Below are 19,700 nucleotides of genomic sequence, written 5' to 3'. Positions count from 1 at the left end.
TCATGTAATTTAGTCTTTGAGGTTTTCTACTTTGAAGTTAGAATATTACAACTATATTGCATATAAAAACATTGCTGGAGAATAAGAACTTAAAATCTATTAGAATATAGACCTTACTTATTGTTTAACATATTAAAAGGGCAGTCAAACGTACATCAAAATTATCATTGTGTTTGAGGTAGGACTGTAAAGCAGTCAGATTGATTTATAAGCAGTAAGAAAATTGTTTTAATTATTTTATAGATATATTGAGTAAGATGTTAGAATTTATATTGGACAAACACAGTGGGCATTGTCTTCTTTCTGATGCTCCATTTATCTCATCATTCATCCTTTATAAGTTATATTAGCACCATTATTCTTGTGTCTTTTACAGATCCAACTGAAACATTGAGGATAGTCTGGATATCAATATGTATTTAACAACAAGCTCCCCAGAGTTCAAATTTGGATTTTCTGGCTGAAATTCTCAAATCCTAGAATACCTTCCAAATGCATATTTCCTTCCAGTTCATCACAAGGTAAGTGTTAGGAAAGTTCATGTGAAAGAATACCTTAAGTCCTAACCTCTAAAAAATCATACCACTTAGTTTAGCTGCCTAAATTTCAGAGGATTCTGCAGATAATGTGAATAAAGATTTTTTCTTGGTTTTCTGACTCTTGGTGAAGCCAGAGATGGCTGTTGTTATTTGTGTTATCCATGTTTTCTGTTGAAAAAAGAAGAAAAATCCGTACATAAATGCAAATTAGAATTTTGAATTGATTTTTTTTTTACATATTTGGGTTACTATTTTCCATGATACTTTATTGACTTGGTTATTAAATTGGAGACTAACAAAAAATTTGCATATGTTTTCCTTTTTCTTATAACGAATATAAATACCCCAATCATCCAGAGAAATGCAAATGGATTAAATGAATATGCTGCACAAGTTGGTTAAACAGTCCTAGTCAATCAAGGTCCTCAGTAGTTTCCTAATGAGAGCTCAAAAAATTTGAATTCGGTCATAATATTCAATGAATATCCTATGAAATTAAGAAAATTGAGGGGAGGGATTGGGTTAGGAAGGATGGGGAGAATGCTGTTGGTCAAAATGCATTGTATTCATAAACTGATTTATTGAATGGTAACTTGTACAACTACTTAAAGATAAAAATATAATTAAAGATTCACTATAAAAATCCACTTTCAAACTATATTCTCACAACTCATTTTTCTAATTTAGAATTAAATAATTTGGAAGTTGAATTTTTGAGTTCATAGTAAGAAACAAAATTTTTAGTCAGTGATGTAATTTGAAAAGCACACTGAGGGAGGTGACTCAGAAACTGAGTTGTTAAGAATAATACAGGAGGGGGCTGGGAAGGTAGCTCAGTGGCAGAGTGCTTGTCTAGCACACATGAGGCCCTGGGTTCGATTCCTTAGTGCCACATAAACAAAAAAAATGATTACTGTAATAAAATCATTAAAAAAAAAAAGAATAATACAGGAGGGGCTGGGAAGGTGGTTCAGTGGCAGAGTGCTTGCCTTGCATGCATGAGGTCCTGGGTTCGATTCCTCAGCACCACATAAGCAAAAAGAAAAAAGCCAGAAGTGGCGCTGTGGCTCAAGTGGTGGAGCGCTAGCCTTGGGCTGAAGAGCTGAGGGACAGCGCCCAGGCCCAGAGTTCAGGCCCCACGACCGGACCAAAAAAACAAAACAAAACAAAAGAATAATACAGGAGGGTTTGGTAACACATGCTTATAATCCTACCCCTTAGGACCCTGAGACAGAAAGATAGCAAGTTCAAGACTGGCCTACAATACATAGAAAGACCCTATCTCAAAACAAAGTAAAAACAAGAACAATAATGCAGTATTGCTGATAATGCAATTAATAATTGCCTTTTTTGTCTAGCTATATTGTTGCTATGATTGAAGACTACCAGAGGAAAGACAAAAATAGAAACTTCTGAGATAGAGAAACAGGGTTAGGCAGCTGCTTTTCTCCATAATTGTAAAAATAATGACATCTTTTCAAAGACTGAAGAGCCGATTTAACCTGGCTCATTATTGCATTGCACTTTTCTTGAAGCTGTTAACATTCTGGAAATTGTGGCACCTTAAAGTTAATTATGAAATCCAAAGCAGTTTCTCCTTTTTTCCTATAGAAACTGCAGAGAGGTAGCACTTGACTTTCTGAAGCAGGAAACAAATGAGCGGCTGTGTAAAGTCAGCAAGTTTAAGGAAGTTTTCAATAACCAGCTTTGTAGCAGGAAATGGGCTAGATGTCTCTCTCCCTTCCTCTCCTCTTTAAGAAGCTGCTTAGAAAGTATGCAAAACTTTGTAGTTGGCAACTACTTAGGAGGGTTGGAATCTCTTAGGAGCCTAGGGAATCTCTGAAGAACTAAATACCTACAAAATTAAGATACATACTTTGATATGTTCCGTTTGGGCTTGTAATAAGAATGCTGCTATACACTGTTGATATCTGTTTTCATGTTGTATAAGAAAAGCATGTCTCAGGCCAAAGACTAGAAAAACAATATTACAGAGACAAAAAGTCAGATCACTTTATATGAAATCCAAACATTTTTCTAGAATAAAAACCTAGGGTTTGTCTTTCATTTTATTTTTCTTTTTGTTTTAATGAAGGTAAGAGTTTTATGTAGATACCAAGAAAAAGTTCAGATTCAAAGGCTAAGATTCCAGTACTGTGTTGAAACAGCTCATTTAGTGTGAAAAGCCTGTCTTCCTTAGCTAATGATGTCAGCGGAGGGAGAAAAATGCACCTGAAGCTTAGGTTGGGAATAGTAGGCTTCTCACACAATGAGAATCCATACAGAGTGGGTTCTGTGTATGTCTGTTAAAATGTAGATAATGAAAATGTAGAAAAATGATAAAATTATTTGCTATTGGTAATCACCTCTTTCTAATTGTTTGCTATTATATTTAAATAGCAGTTATATCACAAGTGTTATAATAAATTTAAGATGTGGTTAAAGTATAAAATCACCTGAAATCTTCACAGCAGTCCAAGAAAAGTTTAAAAAAAATGGATTCAAATAACATCTATTGAGTGTGAAACAAAGCAAAACAAAAAGAAATGCATAGTTTTTTGGTCTACCAAAGAAATAATCTGTTTGGTTATTTTCTGTCTGGTCTCAAAGAAATGGCAGAATATACTAGAAGAGCAGATTCCTTCTTTTTTTTTGGCGGGGGGGGTGTGTGTCAAGTCGTGGGGCCTGAATTCTGGGCCTGGGCGCTGTCCCTCAGCTCTTCAGCTCAAGTCTAGCACTCTACCACTTGAGCCGCAGCGCCACTTCTGGCTTTTTTCTTTTTGCTTATGTGTTGCTTGAGGAATCGAATCCAGGGCCTCATGCATGCAAGGCAAGCGCTCTACCACTGAGCCATCTTCCCAGCCCTGATTGCTTCTTTAAAAAAACAAAAAACAGAGATCTGTAAATGGAAGCCTGTTCCTTGAATTATTAGTCAAACACAGGGAACAAAATTCTGTGGCTTTCTATGTTTGCTAATGTTTAGAAACAAATCAGGGCTGTCTCCTGGTTGTAGCAAAACCTTTAGGCCTCTTGCCTAAGGCAGCAAAGGATTATTTCTCCTACTTCACTGTCATTGTTATTGGTGAAATTTGTGAATTTGATTCACCAGGTTTGCATCATGTCAAGTGAATGCAAGACTTTTGTTTGCCTAATTGTATGAATGGTTCAAGTATCATAGATTACTCTCACTCATCTAAACCTTACTTGCCCTAAATTCTATTACAGCAAAGTCTGCTAGAGTTGGGTCATAAAATCCTGTCTTGTTTGTCTAGGATGAAACCTACTTAAATGACTTTCTGGAAAAATAATTTTACTATGTTTCTTTTACTCCCTGATTTTTTCCCTCCTTATACATTTCCTACAGTAAACGAGGCTTCAGAGATCCTGTTGTTGTTCTTGGTTACTATTTGGAATGTATTATCCTCAAAAATTTAAAACTGAAATTCCAGTCAGAATGCATCATTTGGATTATAATATAGGTATAAGGCCTTGTTATGGATGGGCCTGCAAAGTACAGCAAGGAAGAGAATAGTCATAATACAGTAAGAATGGCTGGGAAAAGCTCTTCCCCCCCCACCCCTGATTTTCTACTATAATAACATTGTTTTTATACATTTTTCTGTGTACTGGCCCTATGCTATGAATTTCCGTAAGTCCACTAGTTCCCACTTGCAAATGAGGAACTAGGAACTAGAAGTGCATAGTTTAAAAGGATGTTTTTGTGCCTCCCATACCCAGTCTTTCTTTGTCCCCTTTTACTCTTGTTCACTCTATAGCTCCTCTGCCTCATACTTTATATTTGAACTGTCAAAATTCAGATCAGAGGAACAATAAAGACACTTAAAAAAACACACATGTAAATTACAAATTAGAAGTGATAAAAGTATAGTGTTTTGGAAAGCTATGTGTGCATTGCATTTAGAGAAGGAGCTGAGGAGAAAAAACTCAAAGTAATTCAGTAATTCAGTAATAGCAGATTTTACCAAAAGTATAGCTCTTACAGCTGATTAGGCTGGAACTAAACTGGCCCATTATCTAGGCTGCTTCATCTTTCCTGCTGGGAGTGAAGAGTCTTCCTCAATTCAGGAAGCTAGACTCTTAATGACTTCTATACACCACATAGGAATACAGTCTTGTCTTTTATGAAGACTTATGGTTCATGTCCTGTTACCAAAAATGCCAACATAAAACTGTGATGACAAACAGAGGAGCTGAATGATGGGAGAGGCACATACCTGATACATGAAGTGGATCAATGCCCTTGACCACTAGTCTATCTAGTGGAATGGGCTGATCGAGTACCATGCATGAACCACCCTCTTTTATAACAGTTTGCAGCTCTGGAGTAAGTGAAGGGCATATCAAACCAAAGTCTGTGCCCCCAGGTTTCTGAAATTAAAGAGGAAACAGTATAAGGGATAAGAAGCAAATATTGATTCATTCTTAAGCAAACATTCTTAGAAGTAAGCCTGCTGACATCAGGCTTACTGTGCTTTCTAGATCTCAAAAATAATTGTTCTCAAAGCATGGTGATTTAAAGTAAGGTGCTTCTGATCTCCATGTTTAATTACCTAAATACATAATGATTGGCATCTATAATTGGGTTAAATTATTCTTTTACTTTTTTAGTTGTGCTGCGTTTGAATTCAAGTCCTTGGGTTTATTGGGCAGATACTCTACCACTGAGCTATACGTCCAACCCTTTTTTTTTTTTTTGGCTGTCTGGGACAACACTTGAACCACCTATTTTAAGCTTCTTGTGATATCTGGGACAACAGTGATACACAAATTCTTCCTGTTGAGATGAAGTCTCACAGACTTTTTTGTCTGAACTGGTCTGTAATTGGGATCTTCCAATCTCAGCCTCCCACATAACTAGCATGGCATGTGTGTGTCACTGTACTTAGTTATAGGATGAGAAAATATCCCATGTATATACTCTGTACACTATCCTCATGGTTTTAGCCATCCTTGTAGCTAAGACAACAGACATGAGCCACCAGTGTCCAACTATGGTAACTCTTTTAATCATATCACTGGGAAGATTTTCATTCTCAATATTTTAATACCTAGTATTAAATTTAGAGAACGAGGGCTGGGATGGTGGCTCAGTGGTAGAGTGCTTGCCTTGCATGCATGAGGCCCTGTGTTCTATTCCTCAGCACTACATAGGCAGAAAAAGCTGGAAGTGGTGCTTTGGCTCAAGTGGTAGAGGGCTAGCCTTGAGCTGAAGAGCTGAGGACAGTGCCCTGGCCCCAGAGTTCAAGCCCCATGACCGACAAAAAAAAAGGAGAATGATAAAGGGAGCCTCATATTGATCAACTCCATGTGTGGGTTCTAATGTAAAACTGCAAGTAGATTCTATGTTCTAGAATCTGTAAATGAGACAATGATTTTTTTAAAAGGGTCTAAAAGATGGCATTTGTGTGCTGTGCATTGAACACAGCAGCAAAGGGAAATGTAAACACATAATATTCCTTATTTTGAAGTCAAATTATGAAACATGAAGCCAGAAGTTACCTTACAAGATGATAAATCCTGTGCTATGATTTGTGCAACTCTAAAATGAAAATAGTCTATACAGGCATCAAGGTTTCTGAAGGAATAAAAATTTTCTGAAGTTGGCTTCTAGAGACATGTTAGTCTAAATATCTTAAAATAGGAGGTCATAAAAATTCTGAAATAATGACTTTCCAGTATTTTCCAACACCTACTTCCTTCTCAATCACCTAGCTATGTATAGTTTGATTAATGAGGATCTATTTTATTGCTCAAAGATTCTTAAATTATTTAGCTCAACTAAGCAACAAGTTCTCTCGAGGCATAGTTTATTAAAAGACATGAGATACCTAGACTTACGATATTATCTGTGTAAGACTAGACCTTTGGTGAAGGAATGAGTAGAAGAAACAATACCAGATATCTGATGCTTTTAATATACATTGTAGTTCTACCTCTGAGCATAGGTATCTGTGAACCTTAGAGGAGTTACCCTTCTTGATACTACTGTCATCCACCATTCAGGGAGCAGACTGTGAAATTGGAAATTTGACAGAAAGCTTTTTGTGGACCAGCACACCCAACAGCTTCAGGGGTAAAATCATACAATTACTTTGGCATACTTGAGAATTATGATTTGTTTATTCTCTTTTTGTAGAGTGTGAGATTGTGAGATTCAATTGGGTGTAGAAGAACACTAGAGTTTTGACAGGAAAAAATATGCTTAAACTCATTTAGAAACATTAGAAATAGCATTTTACCTTTTTGTTACGCTTAGTTTTTGTAACCAGGAGGAAATCATCAAAGAGAAACAGATAAACATCTAGGAATCTTGTACTTTCTGAGGAAAGATAGACAAAATAAAAATGTAGACTGGAAATGATAAGTAGTCTTTAAAAAAATAAACAAAGAATCCCTTACAAAACAGAATGGTTTTGTGGCTCAGGGAGTTTCAGGAAGATGGGTCAGAAGGGCTGCCTGTTGTAGATGTAGAGTTGATTTTTTCCCAAAGCACAAACTTGATCACAGGCCCATCTTTCAATTTAAAAGATAATGTATTTGTGCTATATTCCTGGGTGGATTGAAGGTAACTTGAGTAGTATTTGTAATGGTTTCAACTAAGCCAAAGGCAAATCCATCAGTGAATTAAACCTGCAGAATTTTGGCCCCTTCACTCATCCCTGTTGATGGCCTTTGAAAACAATGCATATTTAAAAAAGTCATTTTGTCATTTTTATGCACTGAACTATGTCCTCCCCTGTTCCTATGTTTAACTTCTAACCCACATGTGCCTGTATTTGGATGAAAGAAGAAATTGTGGCAATTAATTATAGTTCAAATAAGTATATTGTAAGTAAGGAAATTGTTGATATAATAGGATTAGTGTTGATATAATAGGATTAGGGCGAGGAGTTGTCAGTGATCCCTTTTTCTTCCTTTTTAGGACACTAGAAAGTCACCTGCAAGCCAGGGTGACAAATCTCAGTAAGAACCACCAGGACCAATTGGCCAGCATCTTAGAGATATCCAGTCTTCTGTCTATGAGAGAATGTCTGTGTTTGGAATACTCATCTGATGACATTTGGGCAGTGCTAATTGACTAAAAGCCATTAAAATAGTTATTTCTTATGTTTCATATTGTTTCCATAAATGTTTAGATGTTTTGCATGAAGCATTGTGTTTACAAATTTTCTTGTGTCACTTTTAATAGTTATGTAAGGCAAATAGACTTTCCTACTTTTCTTTTTCTTTCTTTCTTTTGTTGTTGTTGGCAGTTGTGGGGCTTGAACTCTGGGCCTGGGCGCTGTCCCTGAGCTCTTCAGCTCAAGGCAAGCACTCTACCACTTGAGCCACAGTGCCACTTCTGGTTTTCTGGTGGTTAATTGGAGATAAGAGTCTCACAGACTTTCCTGCCTGGCTAGGTCTCAGCCTCCTGAGTAGCTAGGATTACAGGTGTGAGCCACCAGTGCCCAGCTACGTTTCTAATTTTCTTAAAGAGGGGAGCAATGGAGAGAAATCAACGTTACTGTAGTTTACTATTTAGTAAGTAGAAAAGGAAATGTATACATTTCAGTGATTTCAGAGGAAAAGATAGTTTGCTCTGAAGAGGTTGTGATAATTACTTAAAAAGCAAATGTAGGAAAATCCAACCATTTTTGTAGTCTGTCCTATTTGTATTTATTTATATTATTCTAGAAGTTATTCCTTTGTGATTTTATTCCCACAAGCTGGATGGCAAAAAATAAGTAAAAGGAAGTGGGAGGTTTGGCTATCTACAAGGTTAAAAATGGTTGAGTACCACAGGCACAGATTATTCTTACCTCCCCTGCTTCATCCTAGACTTCCTGCCTAGTCATTCTGGTTTCATTTTCTCTCTGCCATTTTTTTCACATTGCTTCTTAGTAATTCTTAAGTAAACATGTTTTTAGGCCTTATATCCCTTTCATGAACTCAGTGACTGGTGCTAGATGAGTAGCACAGTGGTAGAGGAAAGGCAAATCTTGAGTTTGATGTGCATCACCAATAAAATAAAAATAGAAATAAAGAAGTTTAGTGATTTTATTTTTTTGCCCACGTTTCCTGGCTGAGTCCTGCTGTTTGTTTTTGTGCTTCTAGAAGGCTCTCAGGTCAGTATGGTCTGGCTTGAGCCAAGACTCTGCTGTTTACCTGCATGATGACTTTGAGCATGATATAAAATGCCCCATAAGCTCAGATTCCATACATAAAACACACAGGGGTAAACATAACTTTTCTGTATATCTCATTAGATCCCTTTTATCTAAAACACTGACCTATCTGCCTTTCTTGCTTCACAGTTGCCTGTGCTGTCTCTGAAATACAGCAGATAGTCAATAAACGTTAAGAGTAAGCAATTTGACTCCAGTGTATTCTTCTCACAGGATCTCTGCTATCATCAGCAGGCATCTCCTTTGGGCCTTATACACAGTTGTTAACAACAAGATTTTGTGTAGGAATGAATGAATGGGATGATTACAAAATGCATTGTGGCCAGGCCACATTCAGATTGTACTCTTATGTCCATTCTTCTTTTAGGTGCTGTACATCTATTGGGCCATTTATTCCTTACAACAAAAAGAGGAGGTGGAAGAGGGAAGACCTCTGTGACAGGCAGAACAGGCAGTTAACTGCAGGAGTTTTCCCTCCTGTTCACTCTGCCTGGAGCCTATTATCCCAGGTGGCTTCAACCTCCTAGCCCCTTCTATTGCCTTCATTATCTGCCCTGTCTTTCATCAACCTCATCTTTCCTATTTCTCAAAGTTCACCCCAGACCCTTGTGTTGCATAAAGACTGCTGGCATTTCAGCCTAAAAACTAATCTGAATTTAAACTTTAGGTTTACAATTAGGATAGAGCCTCCCAACCAGAGAGAATGGAGTATACAGAGTACTTTGTGTTTCAGTGGCACCTACCTAGTACAATGTGTGTTATGTAATGAGTTCTCAGTAAACACTTGGAAATTTGATTGTTTATCTCTCTGCAGGAGTAAAATGATGATAATGGTGATGATTGCTAGGTCTGACCCAGAGTTTACTGTATACCAGACTTTATGTAAGTTGTTTTGTTTTAACAATGATTTTATGAGCTACATACAGCAGTCCCACTTTTCAGATAGAACATAGCTAGTTCCACTGTGAAGTCTAAGGTCAAGCTGGAGCTCTTATTCACAGCTTCCATCATCCTGATGATTTCCTGGCCCTTCAACTAATAGCAGTTGAACAAGTTATAAATGAGCAAAGATGTTGGGATTTTATGAGAATCATTTATTTACCTGCAAGAGTTAATTTTCCTTCATAGAGAAGGTGTCTGTTGGTTGGTGACAAGATGTTTTCTGCCATGTATTCTTTAAAAATGTGTTTCAAACACTTGCAAAACAAAGGAGAAAATAAGAGAGATATTACTGATAAAAAGAACACATTCAAGGACCTGAGGGTATTAACTCATCTAGAAAATGGGGACATTTAGGAATGCCCCTGGATGAACACTGGGTATGAAAAAGAGTAGGAAAACCTCTCAGAGAGACTGTCTTCAGAATAGTACAGTGATGTCATTCTTTCTCTCCACATAGAAATAATGCCATATAGACAAAGGCAAAACTACCCCTTGCTCATAAAACTAGAGTTGTTCTTCAAGTGGATAGCTGGGGATTAAGACAGTCCACTTAATTGTTAGCCTTCCAGAAAGGGACATAACTGATCCTTTTTGTACCTCTGGAATGAAAAATCTTTTATCTCTATCCCAGAGAGGAGGCCACACTATAATTTCCTGTAGATGTCTAAATTTTTGGAAATTGTCAAGCCACTTCACTTTTCCTTCAAGATCCCCTGAAAGACAAGATGTATGTGATATGTTTTTAAATGCACATAATATTACAGTATAAATTTTAACCAGCACATACAATATCATTTAGACATTCTGCCTTCCCCCTGCAGTTTCCTTTAACTTATTTGCTGTTTAAATATCTTAGAAAACTCATGAATTTTAAAGCAACCTCTTGCAGAGAAAAGTAATACAAAGCTTTTGTAAATCTTTTTTTTTTTTTTTTGTCTGTCATGGGGCTTGAACTCTGGTTCTGGCGCTGTCTCAGCATTTCAGCTCAAGGCGAGCACTCTACCACCTGAGCCACAGAGCCACTTCCAGTTTTCTGGTGGTTAATTGGAGATAAGAGTCTCATGGACTTTCCTGCCTGAGCTGGCTTTGAGCCATGATCTTACAGGCGTGAGCCACTGGCGCCTGGCATAATTTATTTTTATACCCCATACCGCACAGGCTGTTAAGCAAAGGAAGAAAAAACATAGGACTAATAAGGACAAGCATGGCTTTTGATTTTAAAAGCCTACATTCTGTTCATGATAAGAATGATTATTTCAGCCAGGTACTAGTTCTATCTTCTCAGGAGGCTGAGATCTGAGTATCATGGTTCAAAGCCAGCCCGGCCAGGAAAGTCTATGAGACTCTTATCTCCAATTAAATCACAGAAAAAGCTGGAAGTGGAGCTATGGTTCCAGTGGTGGAGTGCTGGCCTTGAGGAAAACCAGCTCAGGGACAGCACCCAGACCAGTTCAATTCTTGGAACTGGCAAAAAAAAAAAAAAAAATAGAATGATTATTTCTTTTTTAGCTGTGTACCAGGCTTATGTCTGTAATCTCAGCTACTCAGGAGGCTGCAATCTGAAGATCATAGTTTGAAGCCAGCACAGGCCAGAAGATCTGAGACTTTTTGTTGTTTTTGTTGGTCATGGGGCTTGAATTCTGGGCCTATGTGTGGTCCCTCAGCTCTTCAGCTCAAGGCAAGCACTCTACCACTTGAGCCACAGCACCACTCCCAGTTTTCTGAGTGGTTTGTTGGAGATAAGAGTCTCACAGATTTTCCTGCCTGGTCTGGCTTTGAACCATGATCCTCAGATCTCAGCCTCCTCAGTAACTAGGATTATAGGCATGAGCCACCAGTGCCCAGCTTTTTGGACTTTTATTTCCAGTTAAGCACCAAAAAAGGCTGGAAATGGAGCTGTGGCTGAGGTGGTAGAGTGCTAGCCTTGAGAAAAAAAAAAATAGCTCCGGGACAGCACCTGAGCCTTGAGTTCAATCCCTAGTATCAGCACAAAAAAAAAAAAAATCAAAAACAAAAACAAAATGTTAGTTTTTTTTTTGGTAAGACTCAGTTTGCCTTTTGAAGTTCCACATTAATTTTCCAGCACTTTTTAATAACATATTTTGCTTTATGGCATATATCCTAGATTCCTTATTTGAATTTCAAATATATATAGCTACAAAAATAATCTCAAAGGATTTGCTCGGATCTCATCCTAAATTTCAGTTCTAAAGATTGCATCTGGCATTATTTTAATATTGGCCCTAGATTCCAGTGATTTAAAAACAGAATGAATGGCAATTTCTGCAGCAGATAGGTTTCTCAGGATGTTTACTCTCATTTGCTTTGTGGGAATTCAGAATGGATGTTTAAAACAGTGCTTTCAATCAACTGGGAAATAGGACTTTTCCTGCCTGAACTCACTTCTGAAACCTTTCACGGCAGAGCTATGTCCCATGCAAATTTGATGTTAACTGTTCTCTTAAATGTGTCAGGATATGACTGGAACCCATTGTTTTGTGTGTTTAATTTATAATGTACTCACACTTGGATCTCATTTCCCTGAGTCATGACCCCAGGTCAGTGTAATTACCTTCTAGAATGGAAGCCCAGATGTTCCCAGGAGCCACAGAACTCCCAGCTTTGTAATTAAGATCACATTTCTCGGGGACTTACGAATAGACTTTTCCACCTTTTCCTTGATGGAGTAGATCATGATTTTCTCAGTGGAGTCTGTACTTCTTTTCCAGATGTTCTTTAGCAATAAGGGATATCGAGTCAGCCTGTGCAAAGGGGCCACCAGGAGTTCAGGCAGGTGAAGTCGCTTGCACTGTTCATTTTGCTCACACCACTGAGGAGGGGGAAAAGCAGACGTGTCAGAATATCATCTCCCCTGTGGAGGTGTGAGCAAACCTGGAGATACGAAGTTTTTAGAGATTTGCTAGCATTCAACTCTGAGCTTGCTGGAGCAATTTATAAGCAATAGACTAGCTTTTGAAAATTCCATATTACATAGCCTTTAGTAAGCCTTATATACTAGTGCAAAGTTTTCACTTGTTTTTCATTGCTCAAGTATGCCTTGCATAATGGTGCTAGCCACACTAGTAGCTTTATCAAAGTATTTCTTCTTTTCTTCACACAAGAATCTTTCCAAGTATGCTCTTCCCTATACCCTACATACCAACATTGAGTCATGAAAAAGAACATGGGACATGGTCACAGAGCTTCAGGAGTCCGTCTTCCTTTCTCTGGACCTTGGGTTTCTCTTCTGTGAAGTAGCAAGAGCACTTGATGATATCCAAGTTCTTGTGTAGCTCCACAAGGCTGTGAGTAGAGTGGTAATAGGTAGAAAGAAGGGGAGGAGGAGAGAAGAGCTGTGGCTTCATTGGCTGATTTCCAGGCTGACTCAACAGCATTCCAGTGATACTTCCTGGTTCTCCTAGGTAGCTGGGGAGTTCCAGTAACTGACTTCCAATAGCAACTAGGGATCCCTTCAAAACACCCAACTTGGGTCAGTTCTCCAAATTACTGTGCTAACAGGAATAGCTCTAACTTCCAGCACTCACTGGTAGTCAGGGTAAATGTAAGTATGGGTGTAGTCCAAATACCAACCCAACAAAGCATAATGAAGACAAAGATTCAAGCTAGGGATATCAGAGACTTTTAGTGTTCTGGTAAACCTCAGAAGGGAAAGAAAAAAACACCGACAATTATGAAGGTAAAGCTGTTTTTCTTTAATCTCCTTTTTTGGCCTTATTTTTGGGTGCATTAGGAAGATCAATATATCTATCAAGAAAGATTGGACATAAAAGAACCTTTCACTGATAAGTCTAGATCAACATGTTTTATAAAACAATCCATGTTGTTTAATGAAACAGCAAGAGAAGGGACACAAATAAAAATATTTTCCTAGCAAAAATATCTTGGTGAGATGCAGCATTGAGCTGGGCAGTGAATATACCTGGAACCTTGGGTAAATCTTGGGTAGTACGGGGGGTAAACTCCAGACCTCATTCTTGCTAGGCAGGTGTTCTTACCACTTGAGCTATGCCTGCAGAGAAAACTTGGAAGAGTTACTGCTTCAAATTTCACCTGCCACAGGTAGATAGTAAGAATAACTATTTCACTGGGTTGTTGAGAAGTTTGAGCTACCTCATCTATGACCCATCTCAAACATTGAATCTTAGGGCTCTAGAGTCCTGAGCTATACAAAGACCTTGTATCGGTTCCAGTCTCTCCCTCTGCATCATTCTAATTGATTATAGAATAGCAGGAAAAACCTATTCTCATCAATGCACACCTAGATAATGTTTGTACATCTAAAAATCCCAATCCCAGCCAGGAACCAGGGGCTCACACCTATAATCCTAGCTACTCAGGAAGCTGAGATCTGAGGATCACGGTTCGAAGCCAGCCTGAGCAGAAAAATCCCCGTGAGACTCTTCTCTCCAATTAACCACTCAAAAACCGGAAGTGGTGCTGTGATTCAAGTAACAGAGCACTAGCCTTGAGCATAAAAATGGACAGTGCCCAGGCCTTCAATTCAAGCCCCACAACTGACCAAAAACAACAACAACCAAAAAACCAAACCAAAAATCCCACATGGTAGGTGAGTAAATTCTTTCTAGTCCATTGATAATCTAGTTTGAGCCAGCCTATAACCTGAGAGATGTAAATTTCTAAGAAAGGTATTTATAGCACAGCGCAGCAAAGCAAGAGAATGAATATCAGCTTCAGATAAACCTGAATTAGAAGCCTTCCTACTCCTCTATTTAACAGCAAGTTGCCTAAATTTTCCAAGTTCTTGGAATAATTCCACAGAGTTATTGTGTAGCCAAAGATATCAGTGATGTCTGGCATAAAGCAAGCATAGTGCCTGGTCCATAGCAGGGGTTAAAAAATCAGTCCTCATTAGTTTGTATATGGATATTTTTGTTCTTTAATTTGCGGTGGTAGAAGGTGGATTTCTTTTCAACTCCTCAAAAGTCTCTCCTGGCCCCTTAGTTTTGCCTCATGTCTAGTAATGCATTATACACTTTTTTTTTTTTGCTGGTCCTGGGGCTTGAACTTAGGGCCTGGGTGCTGAGCTGCTTTTGCCCAAGGCTAGCACTCTACTTCTTGAGCCACAGCTCCACTTCCATCTTTTTCTATGATTGAGATAAAAGTCTCACAGACTTTTTCTGCCCAGGCTGGCTTCAAACTGTGATCTTCAGATCTCACATTCCTGAGTAGCTAGGATTTACAGGTGTGAGCTACTGGCACCAGACAACATAATACATTTTAAAATCATTTATTATTGTAACAACATTTCATCCTTTACCCCTTTTCCTGAATACCTCTGGATAATATAATTTCACATATTAACATAAAGTTAACAGATCCTTGGCAACAATGACCCGAGGAATGGGAAAGAGTGCTAATACAAAGAACACTGGATTTAAAAAAAATTAAATCGAGTATTTTAGTTAATACACAAGAACATATTTAAAGGGTACCATGTGATTTTCAATATATGTATTCATCATGTTTAGATCACATTAAATATCTAAGGATCTTAATATGCTTTCTTTGCCATTTTTGCAACCTATGATATCACAAATGTCACATAACCTCTCTGAGCCTCAGGAACATGTGGGAACAGCATAATCACATTTGTAAGTTGATTAAATCATCTTTAAGAGATGGTCAAGGTAGTGCCTGGTAAAACACTCCACATTATACATGCATTATGTGTTACCATAACAACATTGCACCCTTATTGCCTTTCTCTAATATCCTTAGATGCTGTGCTTGTTTCATATATTAACATAAATGACACTTCTGTATCACAATTTGAAAATGGTGGCTAGATTTTGTCAAAGTCATCTTTCCCACAGTGTAAGAGGTGTAACTTAGAGTCTCGGCCAAGAATCTAATCCCTTAGTTTTCAGAGAAAATATTTACAGAATGATTGTCCCATATGCTTGCTAATCAAACGAGGTTTCAGTTTTTGCTTTTGAAAGCAAAGAAAATATTGAAAGGTGGAAGTTACCCAAGATTGGGTTAAGCCTCTTCACTTCTCTTTTCTCATCCCTGCCAAACCTAGGCTTCCTGTCATATGTAGGCCATGGCAAAAACCCATGGACTCACAACTGAGTCATTGGGAGCCCAGGAAACCTTTCCTTCCAAGCCTTTGAGAAGATGTTCTGCCAGGAGTTCTTGCAGCTGTAGGGAAAAGCTGGTTTTCTGGAAGAGGTTGGACCACTTTCCCTGGTTCATACAAAAAGACTCAGGCATAGTTCTGAAAACATACAGTTCAGGCTAAAAAATGTCAGAGGAGGCAAAGGAGTTGGAGAAGACAAGGGAAATTGGTTCCCAGTTTGTTTGTTAGCAAATGCTGAATGCCTCAGCAGAAATCCTTTGTTCTAATGTTTCTGAGCCCCAGAGCTGCCACACTACACAGTTCTAAGAGCAACAATTACATTGGCCTCTGTGAGCTAACCTAGAAGGTGCTGTTTGTATAGAATGCAATGTAAATAGTGCTCCTAATTTTTGTGCAATAGGACTTTATTGGGACAAAATCCTACAAGGTACAAACGTCTAGTCACCAACAAAGTCTTTATTTTTATTCTACTTTCTCCTTACAACTGATGGATTTCTTTTGTTTGTTTTACAATGGAGAGGACTGAACTCTGGGCCTTGCACTTACTAGTCAAGTGCTCTTCCACTGAGGTAAATCCCCAACCCCACGGATGACTAGCTTCTATCACAAGCAAACCAATGCAGAAATAAAACATTCTAAAGCCCAAGACAAAATTTCAAGAAGGATATTAGATATCATTTTTTCATATGTACTATTTGAAATTACTTAGTGTGTAGAGAAAGATGTATTTATGAGGAAGGTAGAATTAATATTCTATATCATGTATTTTTTCTTCCCTTGGATCCAGTTATAATAATTCTTAGTTTCTGTTACAACCAAAGAGTGCCAGAAAACATGAAAGACAATTAACTTGTACTGTACTTTTAGATAAATGCTGAAGTCATCTCTCTGCTTCAGGCTCTCAAGATAAAACACAGCAGCAGAGTAATTCAAGCAGTAGGTCTGGTGGCTCTGACAGAGGCTTCCTCGGAAATACTGGAAGAAGGGGAAGAGAATCAGCAGAGGTTCATGTGGGCTCCACTATGATCTCAAGGGAGCTGTGGCTGTATAGTTTATAAACTGACTGGTAAGCTCTGCAACATATATTCTTCTAAAAAATATGCTGTTCCTATAATAAAATTAACACCCCAGAAAATGGTCTCCTTATCCTCTACACTAAAGGAAAATTATATTTAAAGGATCATGATTTAATTAATCATTTTCTCCTCATTTTATGCTTAGTTGAGGATCATGAAACATGATTTGTGCCTAATAAGTAATTACCTTTGATTTTATTGTTGGTTGATGTTAAGCTTGTGTTGGTTGTAATTATAGTAACAATGTTTAACTTTCTATCAAATATTTCTCAAAAATACCCATTTTATCCTCCTGGCCTCTAAAAATGTAGAAATTTGGAACATCTCTATGAAGTGTGCATATTCAGTACCATGCATTTTGTTTAGTAGTCTTATCTACCATAATGTTTATCTTCTTCATAATTCTTTGTAATTCCTGAAGCTTGATATAATGAGTATGCAATTGTAAGTCACCTCAAATTCATTTTTGAATAAGGCGAATGGTCAGTTTTTCATACATATATTCATATATATAATGGTCAAACTGAACATATCACATGATATGCCACCATTTCAGTTAAGTATCTCTTTTGAAAACTATGGTTATTCTCTCTTCAGCAATATTTCTGATTCATTACAGGCAGATACTTTCTTTAGGATTCCATAATATCTATCAGGTTGTTAAGCCTATGTGTCTGTTGATAGGTTTTAGTGATTAATAGAACACTCCATGAGCCCTATTAAGGAATTTCCAATATTACCAAAATGGGGTAGATCAGCAAAGAAGACACTTGCAGGAAATGTTTGAACTACCATAGTAGAATAGAAATATAGTGAGCAGAGGAAGCAGACCCATTAAAATTAAACAATATATACACATTCTCTCTCTCTCACACATATACCACACACATAGAAGTGACAGCAATAAAGCCAGAGACAATGAAAATCTATAATTTTTTTCACAGACTTTAGAGGATGAAATACTAATGGAAAGCAATGTTAGGTATAGACAAAAGTAATTTGGAAGAATATTGTGAGAGTTTATTTTGGAGGATGTGTGTTGATGGCTGAGCTGAGAAGAGGACTTGGAGGGAACATCTTCTCTCAGGTACTGAGTGCCTGAGAAACCACTCAAGGAGGAGGCTAATAGTATGAGTTATTAGTGATTAGGGTTAGAAATCCAGTTCTAGTACTTATCTACCTAGCCAAGCCTCAGTTTCCTTCTTAGTGACTTCCTCAGATGGTTGGTGTTTGACTCCAAGGTGTCCTAATCTTGCAGTATCTTGTGAGAAGCTATGATAGACTATTTACTCTTCATCTAGTTGCATGTACATGTTCCTCTGGTGGTACATAATGATTTGCTGTGGCTAATGAAATGTGATCAGATGAGCCAAGTTTGCTTTAGGCAGAAAACTAAAGAGCCAGTACTCGGCAACAAATGCTCATTTTTGCTATAGCAGTTTGTGATGTTCCAAGTGGTGACTGCTCCATCAACATGTATCCTAAAGTTGGAACGGAGAAAAATGGAACACTGAGCACAAGTGGATACAAACCAGCTGCAGAGATCTGAGGGTTGCTAGTTACTGTGGCACAATTGAATCTAACCTGACTGGTATAGAACCTTTTATATGTTGGAAAACTTCATAAACCATCTTTGCAAGCCTGAAACAAAGTACAGAGGATTCATATGCAAGTTATATTCTAGACCCTTAGAAAAGAATCTACTAATATCCTGTTCTTTAGAAGGCCATGCATTTTGGTAGAGAGTTGCTATTTCTCCAGACTACAAAAAAAAAGTCAAAACAGTTTTGACTTCCATGAAAGTATGGAGATTTTTTAGTTAATTTCCCAATGTTATATATTTTTTATATTTTCTGAGTTTTTACATTTAAATCTTTCTGATATAGTAAAACTCTTTCATACCCAACCTTTAGCACCATTTCTCCATGAACCATTTCCCTCAGTAATGATTCAAACTCCCACCCCGACTTAGAAGGTTATCTTTGTTGGAATCTCAAAATATCTACATTCTCTTTTTCAGCAGATAATCATCAGTCACATTATTAGGTGGCTTTCTCCTCCACTACAATGGAGATTCCTCAAGGGTAGGGATTTGTATAATGTTGTATGTTGGGTGCAGGATATACTTCACACATTATACTCAGTAAGTGTTAAATAAATCTCAATATCTGTTTTTTTTGGGGGGGGTCCTGTCGTGAGGCCTGAACTCTGGGCCTGGGCGCTGTCCCTCAGCTCTTCAGCTCAAGGCTAGCGCTTTACCACTCGAGCCACAGTGCCACTTCCGGCTTTTTTCTTTTTGCTTATGTGGTACTAAGGAATCGCCAGGGCCTCATGCATGCAAGGCAAGTGCTCTACCACTGAGCCACCTTCCCAGCCCCTCAATATCTATTTTTAATGGAGCATGAATTAAAATCTTGCTGAGTGAGACTTGATAGAGATTGGATTAAAGGTCAGAGTAAAAATGAGCGGGAGGTCCATCTATCTACAAAGGAAATAAGTAACTCTGATCAAGCTAGGACTATGGATTTTCCTCATTTCTCCTCATGATGCATGAGATATTATCAAGGGTGTGATGGATCTGAAAGTTTTTTTTTGTGAGAGATGGATATTTTTGTTAAAAGAACAATTGAACCACGTAATTAGTGAATACTAAACTTTCGCCACAGATATTGCTTTAAGAACAGATTTGGAAATGGCTTTTCTGTGCATGCAGATTTTTTGTATTAGTAAATCAACAGGAGACATGCCAGAGGTAAGCAAAATTTGCATGTTATCTCTAAAACCATTCATTGGTAAGGAAAGAGAGGGCTCCTTTCTGGGGAGGTGATGGCAGAAA

General features: G+C 37.9%; 1 protein-coding gene across 5 annotated transcripts in view; it reads right to left on the bottom strand.

The window, feature by feature from the left end:
* Positions 1–226: 226 nt before the first annotated feature.
* LOC105989327 (pleckstrin homology domain-containing family G member 7) overlaps positions 227–19,700 on the bottom strand; it is a 44,989-nt gene continuing 25,515 nt past the window's right edge. For all 5 annotated transcript variants that reach the window (XM_013021292.1, XM_013021300.1, XM_013021329.1 and 2 more), the window contains 8 exons: positions 16,650–16,763; positions 12,323–12,497; positions 10,265–10,380; positions 9,828–9,921; positions 6,800–6,879; positions 4,775–4,928; positions 2,416–2,513; positions 227–707 (listed from right to left, as the gene is read on the bottom strand). In XM_013021292.1, coding sequence (XP_012876746.1) covers positions 600–707; positions 2,416–2,513; positions 4,775–4,928; positions 6,800–6,879; positions 9,828–9,921; positions 10,265–10,380; positions 12,323–12,497; positions 16,650–16,763 — 939 coding nt within the window. In that variant the 3' untranslated portion in view covers positions 227–599. The remainder of the gene's footprint in view (positions 708–2,415; positions 2,514–4,774; positions 4,929–6,799; positions 6,880–9,827; positions 9,922–10,264; positions 10,381–12,322; positions 12,498–16,649; positions 16,764–19,700) is intronic.

Source organism: Dipodomys ordii, unplaced genomic scaffold, assembly GCF_000151885.1.
Source record: "Dipodomys ordii isolate 6190 unplaced genomic scaffold, Dord_2.0 Scaffold3, whole genome shotgun sequence".
In the NCBI taxonomy this organism is placed as follows: Eukaryota; Metazoa; Chordata; class Mammalia; order Rodentia; family Heteromyidae; genus Dipodomys; species Dipodomys ordii.
The sequence above is the reverse complement of the archived record's forward strand: the minus strand, read 5'-3'. Positions and strand labels throughout refer to the sequence as shown.